This window comes from Notechis scutatus, chromosome 2, assembly GCF_049901735.1.
Source record: "Notechis scutatus isolate UNSWTSFEM ecotype Mainland chromosome 2, rNotScu1.2, whole genome shotgun sequence".
Lineage (NCBI taxonomy): Eukaryota > Metazoa > Chordata > Lepidosauria > Squamata > Elapidae > Notechis > Notechis scutatus.
In genome coordinates this window covers 136,389,135-136,400,920 of record NC_142010.1, presented here as the reverse complement: position 1 = coordinate 136,400,920, position 11,786 = coordinate 136,389,135, and the positions used below count along the sequence as shown (strand labels likewise).

General features: G+C 40.7%; 1 protein-coding gene across 2 annotated transcripts; it reads left to right on the top strand.

Annotated features, from left to right (window-relative positions):
- Window positions 1-343: 343 nt before the first annotated feature.
- Window positions 344-11,356, top strand: LOC113422722 (keratin, type II cytoskeletal 7-like). Of its 2 annotated transcripts, XM_087953993.1 has the most exons (10): window positions 344-1,042; window positions 2,094-2,311; window positions 3,147-3,207; window positions 4,293-4,388; window positions 5,231-5,395; window positions 6,437-6,562; window positions 9,475-9,695; window positions 10,163-10,194; window positions 10,281-10,328; window positions 10,365-11,356. In XM_087953993.1, the coding sequence occupies exons 1-10, from the start codon at window positions 479-481 to the stop codon at window positions 10,589-10,591; spliced, it is 1,758 nt and encodes a 585-aa protein (XP_087810119.1). In that variant the 5' UTR covers window positions 344-478; the 3' UTR covers window positions 10,592-11,356. The 2 variants fall into 2 exon arrangements, with proteins under 2 accessions (XP_087810119.1, XP_026539628.2); XM_026683843.2 differs by having other exon boundaries at window positions 10,281-11,356.
- Window positions 11,357-11,786: the final 430 nt, after the last annotated feature.

Below are 11,786 nucleotides of genomic sequence, written 5' to 3'. Positions count from 1 at the left end.
CTGCAATTTGAAAAGCAGATGGAGAGGCTGATACCATCGCCATTGAGAATAAAGGCAATTGCTCTGTGTCAGGTCTACTCATCAGCTACAATAATCAAGCTTAAGACATCTTAGTCACTGAATATATTGCACGATTGCTGGTCCTCCTCCTCCTCCTCTTCGTCTTCCCTTTTTTCTATTGGTAAGAAGGGCTGTGCTAATGGGTAGAGTCAATGTTTGGTAAACTGGAGATGAAGATCTGTCAACCACACCAAGCCACGAACACAATATAATGATATCCTCTTTCCCGCCCATGCAAAATCAAGTCCAACACCTCCCTGGAATACATAAAAGGGAGGTTGCTTCCAGCTCTGGATCCAGAGGGATTTGGCTTTCTTTGGGCTCACCACTCTCCAGCTACTCCTTTATTTTAAACTTTGTCCCAGCTGCTACTAGTCCTCTTCATTTTCTTTGTTGCTCTCTTGACCCGAATACAAGAATGTCTTTCCAGACCATCTGCCAAGGCTCCAAGGGGAGCAGAAGGGGTTACAGCTCATGCTCTGCTTTTGGTGGCGGCACCGGAGGTGGAATCAGGCGTAGCTATTCTTCATGCAGGGGATATGGTGGTGGTATGAGAGGCCAGTATGGTAGCAGGAGTCTCCATAACTATGGTGGAGTTACAAGGATTTCCTATGGATCTGGCTATGGAGGGGGCGTCTGTGGGGGATATGGTGGTGGCTATGGAGGAATAGGTGGAGGCTATGGAGGAATAGGAGGTAGCTGTGGAGGAATGGGAGGTGGCTATGGAGGAATAGGGGGTGGTTACGGAGGAATGGGAGGTGGTTACGGAGGAATGGGAGGTGGTTATGGAGGAATGGGAGGTGGGTTAGGTGGTAGAGGATTCGGCGGCCTTGGATCTGGAGGTATTGGCAGTGTCCAAGTGGATCCAAATCTTCTGCGACCGGTCCGGGTAGATATTGACCCCCAAATACAGCAAGTAAAAAATCAAGAGAAGGAGCAGATCAAAGTCCTCAACAATCAGTTTGCTTCCTTCATTGATAAGGTAGGTTAACAGAACAGAAAATGCTACATTTTTGATTGGTGTCATGGAATGCATGTCAGTTGACTAAACTTGATGCAATTTGTGCTCGACAATCTAGTAACATCTAAAGTTCCTGATGTGAATTCATTTACCAACTCTCTTTATTTGGAAGTTACATAGAATATTCTAAGAAACTTTGATATCATGAGACTTACAAAGATTCCTAGTAACTATTTAAAATGTTTCTGTTTGTTGGGCTCTTGGAAATGGATGAATTGAATAGAAGCAAATGTCTGGGAAGTAGTACAAAACCAGAAAAAGTGATTAGGGTGTTCATTAGCAGATAGATTTTCAAAATGATTTCAGGATAACAGAAAGCGTTGCCACTTTTAAAAAGTAGCATGTGTGGAATTTATAAGACAAAATGTAACTGATTGCCGTATATATGCCTGAACGTTTCCATACAACTTTTTAAAAAGATATTTTGTAAGGGCTAAATCAGTTGCTGGCCTTCAAAGCCTCTTACTGTAACTGGAGATGCCAAGAATTAACTGGAGATGCCAAGGATTAAAAATGCCAAGCATGGAAAAAGCTTATCACAAGCTTTTCAAATAATGATGCCTTGTTACTGAAAATGTTTGTGTCCAGCATTTGTAGTCTACTAAAAAAGAGGCAGCATTTGCATTTCTGGGATGAGTCTGTCTGGAATATTCTTGCTCAGCACAAGTAACCACATAGGCTCTTGTAAAGTGCCTGACCTAGAATAGAGTTTGAAGGATACAGAACAAGCCCTTCATTGATTTCCACTGGCAGCTGAAGGAAGTCCAGTGAAGTCCATGAACTTCTCAAAATACTTGTGTCCTTTAGATCGTCTTCTCATTCCTCAGATGATCAGAGTTTCAATTTTACAAAGAAAAGAAAGGCGAAATAGAGAAGAGAACATAATGAATTTGCTCCTATCTCTCAAGTTAAGGTTCATTTAGCTGGAATGATCCAGCTTTGCTGTTAATTTTCCTCCACAGTTATCCCAATGTGTTGTGATGGCAATTCCCTCAACTAATTTCTTTTATAGGTTCGCTTTCTGGAGCAACAAAACAAGGTATTGCAAACCAAATGGCAAATCCTCCAACAACAATCACAAGGCATTGGCCCAACTATGAATCTGGATGCCCAGTTCCAGCAATTCCTGAATAGCTTGAGGAATCAGATTGAAAATATCCGCAGCCAGAAAGGACAGCTGGCCACAGAACTCCAAAGTATGCAGCATTACGTGGAAGACTTCAAGAACAAGTGAGAACTTCAGAAACAACAAACCACTGTGTCCCTTTCAGCTATTGGCACTTGCAGTCAAGTGATAGTCTGTCCCACAGATGAGCAGCCGATCACAATAGCAATAGCACTTACTTATTTACTGTTTTATAGTGCTTTACAGCCCTCTCTAAGTGGTTTACAGGGTCAGCATATTGCCCCCAACAATCTGGGTCCTCATTTTACCCATCTTGGATGGATGGAAGGCTGAATCAACCTTGAGCCTGGTGGGATTCGATCTGCCAAATTGCAGGCAGCTGGCTGCAGTAGAAGTAGCTTGCAGTACAGCACTCTAACCACTGCGCCATCGAGGCTCTATACCAGAGGTGGGCAACTATGGCCCCTTTATGACTTGTGGACTTCAACTCCCAAAATTCCTGAGCTAGCATGGCTTGCTCAGGAATTCTGGGAGTTGAAGTCCATAATTCATAAAAGGGCCATAGTTGCCCACCCCTGCTCTATACAATAATACCACTGATCATAATTCTTGAGATACCTTTCCACAAAGAATGCTCTTTGCAGGTGCTGCTCCAAGCCCTGGAGAACATAAATATTGCAGTCCAACATTATAGATATAAAGTAGGGGGATAACATTACAATCAGCATAGGATGTCCCATGAACAAAGGTGGGAGAATTAATTTCTTAGTGCTTCTTTGACGAATTTGTTCATATTCCATTCGTTGTGTTTATTATGATAGCTTTGTATTTATCTTGAATTCTTGTATTTAGTATTTAGCTTGGCTTCTGTAGTCTATGTGTGATTGCATTGAAAGTCCTGGTCAAGAAATCAATGAACTCACTTGCTTTTTCTTCTAGGTATGAAGAGGAGATCAACAGACGCACAACAGCTGAGAATGATTTTGTTGTGCTGAAAAAGGTGAGAGAGGAATATCTGGCAGTTTGCTACAAACATGGAAGGCATAATCCAGGGACAGAATTGAATCGTTCTTTAAGATTTCTCCAATTTTTAAGAACTAAGTCACCATGGTCAAAAATCTACATGTAGGCCTATCTTTTTGTTGCCAAAAATGCTACATGATGCAGTTATAGGATTACAGTCCATATCTGAATCTCGTTCTATATGGAAAAGTAGAATGGTATCAAATTAGGAATTTCCTTAATACATTTGTTTTCCATCTTCAGGGAGTCTGATATATTAAAAAGTATTTTGAATTGAGACATAACCATGAATAGAAAGGAGCAAATCTCTAGATTTTTGTTTGTCAAATTCCATTTGTCAAGATTAAGATTTATTTGATCAAGTTTATACAAAAATGTGAATGTGTAATATTTTGCTCTCTCTCTCTCTCTCTTCTCCCTCCCCCCTCCCTCCCTCCCTCCCTCCTACCTATCTATCATCTATCTAATCTCTATCATCTATCATCTCACATTTTCCTAATCTTTATATGGCTTTTGTTATTAGTGAGCTGCATTGCCAAATTCAGAGAATTAGAAATGTTGACTTAACTAATTTTGGTCCTCAGAGTTGACTAAAAGTAATAATTTGACATTGAAATCAAAACTTATTATCCTCTCTCCTTAACTGTTAAAAAAGGATTATGCACCTATTTATAAATTCAGTAGCTCCTGATATGTCTGAATAGTAAACATGTTATCCCTGTAATTCACAGTGGATCTTTTAGACTAGTCAAAAAGATGGTATTATGTGTTGAAGCTTGCTGATACCTGATTTGATCTGAAAAAGTTTGCTGTCTGTAATTCCTCAATGAAGAATAGAAGCAGCAATTTTGTCCTGCTTATATGTATTTTCCAGTGTATTGTTTCTTCACATGTTGCTGATGTGGTCTTTCAAAAACAGAGAGCTGAAGACTTAAAATTAAACAACCTAAAAGGAACATACAAGGCTCTTTGTGTGGACTTGCTAAAAAGAGTTCAGATATGGTTCAACTGGGGATGAGACTTGTTGAAGATTTACACTGACATTCTTTTGGATCCTTGTAGGATGTGGATTGTTCCTATTTGTCCAAGAGCAACTTGGAAGTAAGAGTTGGTGCTTTGGCTGAGCAGATTAACTTCCTGAGAAAGATCTTTGATGTGGTAAGAAATGGTTTAGTTTCATTGATTAAAAGGAAGAGAGTGTCTTCAGGTCCTGCTGAACCCAAATTCAGATTTGTCTTTATGTATACCATGAGCCTTTCCTTCCAAGAAAGAATCTTATTTCATACAGGGCATGTTAACAGCAGTGGTGGGATTCAAATTTTTTTTACTACCGGTTCTGTGGGATGTGGCTTGGTGGGCATGGCATGGCTTGGAGGGTGAGGCAGGGGAAGGATACTGTAAAATCTCCATTCTCTCCCCAATCCTGGGGAAGATTGCCACCGCTTCTTCAGAACTGGTCAGAACCTGCTGAATATCACCTCTGGTTCACAGGACACATCCTTCAGTGATTTCGGTTACAAGAGCAAAAAATGTCCACATTATAACAGCAAATGTTCTTAGAATGGTGAGATGGCTGACTTTCTCTTCCTTTTTCACCCATCTCAAAACAAGGCCCTCGAAGGTGGAGACCCTAGACACAGGATGGAGGAAAACCACTCCTTCTTCTAGCTCTCTTTTATGGGTGGTCATCAACTTTAGTGATGACTACCCTTCAGTGATGTTCAAAGTTAAACAACACCACTGAAAAAAAGTGATTTATGATCATTTTCCACATGACTGTTGTAGCATCTCTATGGTCCCATGATCAAAATTCAGATGCTTGGCAACTGCCTCATATTTATGATGGATGCAGTGTCCTGGCATTATGTGATCTCCTTTTGCAACCTTCTGACAAGCAAAGTCATTGGGGAAGCAGGTGAAGATTAAGATGAAGAGTGGTGAAATAGGGGAAAAGTGAGGCAGATTGCCAACCTAACTCATGCTTTTTGGATTCTTTATAGGAAATCTCTCAGTACCAGACTGGAGGCCAAGACACCTCAGTAGTAGTGAGCATGGATAATAATACCCACTTGAATTTGGAAGGTATTATCGATGAAGTAAGGAGCCAGTATGAAGAGATTGCTCGCAGTAGCCGAGCTGAGGCTGAGTCTTGGTATCACTCCCAGGTAAGTAATCACACTGAGACAAGGAAATAAAATCCCCTAATTTATCTTATGCTTTTCTAGGAAGCAGGAACTCCTGAGGATTCAAACTACAGAATCACAGAACATTGCATTAGGGACTTTCTGCTTCTACTTGTTTGCTGAGATTACTATTTAAACGGTTGTTGTTCTCTTTCTCCATGAAGTCCCTGCAAATTGGACTTTAGCTTCTCTGCTGACTTCTAAGGCTGAATTTGTAGTTCCCTCACCAAAGTACAATATTGATAATTCTCTGAAGAAAGCCTTGGCAACAAACACCATGATTGATATTCTCAGGACAAATCAGCTTTTCCCTGCCTGGTACCTTCCAAAGTTGTAGAATACTTATCTTGTAAGTTCTCAGCTGTGTTTCTGGGAAATGCAGTCCTGCCTCATCTTGAAGAGGTCAGATTGAGGAAGGCTGGGAGTGAGAGGCCTAAAAATCTGACCAAGGAGCAACCAATCAGTCCTAAAGATGCCCAATCTCAGTACTGACACACAGGGTAGGAATGAACATGAATAGTGAGTTGTGGGGGACCCTATTTTAATAACTTTTTAGGTTTTTAAGCCTCTTCATTTTCTGAACAATGTGACAAAAAGCAGTTACCTGAGCCAAAATGGTCTTTAATTATCCAGGACAGATGTTGATATATCGTTTATATAGACTCTTCAACCATGCCCAGATTCAGTCAACTACCATGTGACTTAAAATGCATCTCAGCCCTAAGACCTTAAGTATGGAGTCAGTACTCACAATGCTTTACAAAGCCCTTTCTGGGAACCATGATAATCAAACGGATGTCAAATCAATATGAAGTGTGAAAGCCATGGCTCTGTGGAGGTGTCTGAAGTACAACTTCAAGCATCCTTTACCATTAACTATGCTGTCTGGGCCTGCTGGAAATTGTAATTTAATTGTAAATGTTCGTTCGGCCATCCTTTGCCATCCCTGAGCTATTCTGCTTCCATTGTCATCCACTGGGCTGATGCAGCAAAATGGATAATTACACTTTTTCTGCCCAACAGTTTGAAGCTCTGCAGCACACAGCAGGACGGCATGGTGACAATCTGCGCAACACCAGGCAGGAGATTCAGGAGTTGACTAGGAACATCCAGAGACTGCGTTCAGAAATTGAGCATGTCAAGAAGCAGGTATGGAACGTGTAGGGAAGAATTACAATTCAATCTCCTTGGGAGATCCAGGTCACTATATGAGTGTTGAATTCACCTTTACAAAGGGGAAGAATCTCTTAGTGGGAGCTTGTGCAGAATCTTATTCTAAGGACACGAGGTGCCTATTTTTTAAATCATATATTTTAATTGCCCTTTTTATCATTTGATTTAAGATCTTGAAGCATTTCTGTTTCTCAGCAGATAACACTCTGACTCAGTAGCTTAATACATTTCACTGAAACTTGCCAAACTCCTTTTAAACTACTTCTCCCATCTTTCAATGTGGTAAGAGCTGAACAACAGCACCACATATCTCATTGCCTCATCATAGCTGAGCTCTCTTGTACACAAGATGAATTGCATTACCTTTATGTAAGTCCAGGTGTGACATTATTGGCTTAGATAGCAAAACTGAATGGGTGTTGCAATGTGAATTACATTGGTTTGGGGATAGAATCTTTTTTGCAGTGGTTGAAAAGGAAAAGCCATGTACCAAGAAAGGGCTGTAGTTCACGGTAGAAGACTGGTTTGGCAGGAATCAGGAGTCTTCAGGTAGGGCTGGAGAATCTTCACACATCTTTAAATCATAAAGATCTGCTATTTGTCACCGTCAGCAATTCTGAACTGGATGAGCCAATGGTACAACTGCGTGTTCTTCATTCTTAGCTTCTTAATAATTTTAAACTGGTCTTCAGTGGTTCATGGGAGAACATGATACACGCTCAAGTATTGATGCGTGTAGCTGAAAAGCATCTGTTCTGCTACACATATTTTATGCACCATATAGATAAGGAATCTCTTCACAGCAATCCCCTTTGATTATGAGGCTTGTCCCCCAGCCTCAGTTAAGGTCCATAGATACTGATTGGGCCTGGGGAGGGAACAAGGAGTCAAGCCTTATCCCACGGATACTTTTTTTTCCCCAAAGGACTTTCTTTATTTTTGCTTGAAGATGTTTTGCTTGTCATCCACGAAGCTTCTTCAGTTCTTCAGAATTGAAGAAGCTTCTTGGATGAGAAGTGAAATGTGTTCAAGGAAAAACAAGAAAAGTCCAGGTTCCTTTGGGAAAAAAAAAAAAAGCATCCTTGGGACAATCATGAGCTGGATGACTGAGAATCTTCATAGACAAGTTAAGCCTTGCTACAAAAGGCTTTAAAAAGCTTCTAAGATATGTCTTTTCCATGCTGATGCCCATAGATTGCTGAAGTGCATTGGGAGATTGTTAAGCAAAATAAGAAGAGTTCACATTTCGGCTGTGCCCAAATATAAGCCCATTCACAGAAAATGTCTACATCGGTCTACCATAGTATGGCTGGAAAAGGCCTTCTGAAGAGATGCTTGATCTGGCTTGATATAAGGAAGTGTCTTACCGCTCTCCTAACAACTCAGAGGTGGTATAAGTAAATCACCACCATACTTTGAGAAATAAGGGAAAGAAAGCATCCTAGTTTACAACCTCAAAATTAAAAAGCAGAAAGGAATCATAGTAACAGGGTTCCATCTTTTAAAGGAACGATAATTGGAAGAAAAAAAAGCGGAGTGTAAAATGATTTAGCTCTCTAACTCCATTATATGTTTGATGGTGCTTCCGAAAAGAACAATAGCAAAAAAGTTGTGTCAGAGGATCTGACATTTAGGGCTTGCCTGGACAGAAATCAGGAATCCATTAGAGTTGGCAGCTTATACATTCAAATAAATAAAAAGTAATAATACCTTTTTAAAAATTGGATTGAGCATCTGGACTGGAACATGAGAATAAAAAAGTCTGCAATATTCAAACAGAGTGTTGGGCCAATTATCGTTGCTGAGCGTCTACAATGAATCATCAAATTCCTAGGACCAAGGAAATGATTTGATTTGATCACTAACAGTGTTTCCATACAGGGCATTCTGCCACCTAGGCAGACTGCTTTGTAACATATAATATGAACAGAAGCATTTCTTAGATCCAAAGTCTGCTTTTTTAAAAAAAGTGAAAGCTAAATTGTATAAGAAAGTATATTTCTGAAATAAGATGCTTAAAGGAAAATAGCTTACACTGGGGAATTTATGCAGTATATTAAAAGCCTACACTAGCCTACAGGAAATGTAAGTTAACAAAGAATGACATCATGGAAACTAATACTAGAGATTGATATTATCTTGAGATCATTTATGTTAAAACACAATTGGAGGTAATTATGTTAAAATACTTTTGCATTTGGATAGCTGAAAAAAAAGGGTGAGTTTTAACAGATCTTTTTTTTAAAGTGAAACAAAACAAAACAGGGAACTCAGATTAATGGATGTATTAATTATTTTTCTGATTTGGACATCTCTCGCTCCCAAGTGCTACCACGCAAGAGATAGTGCAGAAGTATCAAATTATTTACAGTGGGTTTAAATTTATGCGTTTATTTAGTGCAACCTCGAGGCAAAATCCAGAGCAGGATTCCCGTAAGCAGTTCGTGACTGTGTACAGTCACGTTCTGGTAACTCCTGTGACGCAGCTGGAACTAACCGTATCGGCTCTGCTGTTCCATTAGACTATTTCAGTGACGTGAAGAGGGGGGATCTGCTGCTTGGGTAACAGTTAATCCTCCATTTTAAATTACCCAGGCCTCATGCTCTGGAGAAGACACTCCAGCTTTGCACACAGCATTGAAATAACACGGGAAGTGGCAGTTACCGGTTTCATAGCACGATGCCATAGTCTCTTGAGACTGAAGGATGCCAAGTCAATTCAATTCAATTTAGTGCAGAGAGAAAAACCTCAGAACTATTGGTGGAAGCCCTTGGAAAATTTCCCAAATGAAATAGAATCACAGCATGATAAACACTTCATCTAAAAGGAGTTAAAAAGATGCTCACAGTGGCAACTAGAGCTGTTTGTTATCTCTGTTGCCTTGCAGTGTGCTAAATTGCAGTCGGACATCGCTGAAGTCGAGGAACGTGGTGAACTGGCTCTCCGAGATGCGAAGCAAAAACTGCATGATTTGGAATGCGCCTTGGCGAAAGACAAGGAAGAACTGGCTCGCCTCCTGAAAGAGTACCAAGAGCTGCTAAACGTCAAGCTTGCTCTGGATATCGAAATTGCCATGTACAGGAAACTGCTGGAAGGAGAAGAGAGCAGGTTTGTCTGCTGGTCCCTATAAGGAGTGGGTCTGGTTTTAAATGGGCCAAGTATCCACAAGCTAAATCTGGCTAAAAATCTACCAATAAATCATATAAAGGATGTCTATTTAAATATCTGAATAGTTAAGAGATTGTCTTGTCAATATTTAACTCCCTAATTTGGGGAAAAGAGGTTTCATTTGGAACTTTTGGAGTTCTGGCTTGCCTTTGGAAATGTTGATGTACTTCATGCCACGGGGGTGCTCCAGGTCTTGCCCACTACCCTATCTGGATTCGAAAGGTGCTTCTTTTGTGGCTTGGTTTGCAGGTAGGACATGGGGATTCATGAGTGGAGGGATCCACCTTGCAAACAAAAAAATTGACAATATCATATGGAACTATAACTTGACCTATTGGGCAATTGTTTATTTCATGAAGGAGAATTTTGTTCAAAAATCACCTGTTTTTTTTTTTTGCTTTAAACAGGCTTTGTGGCTCAGGATCTCAAGTCCATGTCTGTAAGTACCTAATGTCTTCCCCTGAATAGATTTATAGTTTTTAAAGTTGTGAAGATGTGCATACTAAATCTGTGTTTTCTTTACAGCTGTGCGGCGTGGTAGCATTGGAGGTGGAATTGGCGGTGGCATTGGCGGTGGCATTGGCGGCGGCATTGGCGGCGGACTGGGAGGTGGCATTTGTGGCGGCATTGGAAGTGGTGTTGTCGGTAGCATCGGCGGAGGGAGCTGTGGCTATGGAAGTGGAGGCTATGGTGGCATTATAAGTGGTGGAGGGGCTGGCGGCTCTGTCTGTGGAGGAGGAGGTGGATTCTCTCACGGCTCAGGAAGTGGTTCCAGCACTGTCATCCGAAGAACCACCACGTCCAGCTCGTGCACCAAATCAAGCGGAAGATATTAGGCATCTCTCCCGGCCCCCCACAAAGGAAAGGAACATCTTTTAGCTGCTTGTGTAAACGCAACTCTTTCAACCCCATTCTGGCAACTCAAAAAAGAACAAATGGTGTCTTCTAAAGCCCAAGATCTGGTCTCTATTTACCTCCCAGAGGAAATCTGCAACCAGTCCCCGCCGAGGAGGTCATCATCCATCTCACTTCTATTGCTTTCGATGACCAGTCATGAAATGGTAACCAAATTCCATTTTAGGACATCCAAGAGAGAAATGCTTGAAAGAAAGGGGAGATGAATCAACTATGAATCTGGGTTTTGCTTCCTTAAGTATGCTGTACATATTTGGCCTAGTTGATGGCTGCCAAATAGTGATGTGCATGAAAGAGAGCTTTCCTGCCTGGAGTCTTCTTCCGACCAATGGTTCTCTTCAGTCTTGCTATAGTTCCCTGCTTCATTAAGGAGATCATTTGTTTTCACTGTATATGTCTAGGTCAATGTTAGGCAGGTCAAACTTGTACTGATAAGTTAAATGCCAATGTTCTCAAACCACCATCGCATTTCCACTCAACAGTTGAGTTTGCAGAAAGACAGGGTCCTGCAGAATCCTGAACAAGCAACAATTCATGGTTAGGAAATCAGGAATTGAGGACTGTGCTGTGAAAACATTCAATCTTGTGCCAGTTTTGTGGATTATGTTGCACCTATCTTCATTTCTTAGGCTTTCTTTCCCATTTTCTTAGAAGCTGATCATTTTCAATAAACTGCAGTCAAGTTAGATGTTGTCTCATTTTTTAAAAATGGTTGGTTTCACGCATATCATTTTACTTCAAAAATGGACCATCCTTGAAGTGGCTTGCACAAACTTTATGTATTATTTTCTGGGAAATAACTCTTCATGAAGATGTAGTCTTTATTTATAATTTTATATTTGTTTGTCTGAGAGTAGGCTTCACTGAATTAATTGGATTTCCTTTAGAGGAAACATACATTAGGGATGCACACCAATCCCTAAATATGGTCTCCATAAAGCAGCATATAGTAAGATTGGGCAATATGGAGTCAGGCAAAAAGCTTCATGATTAATTGGTGCTACTTACTTGGAGCGTGGAGGGCTCTGGTTTTAAAGAGCATTCATGATTGGATGAAACATGGATATGTTGCGTACCATCTGCCAGGAACTTCTCAAATACTTCAAAGCTGCTGCT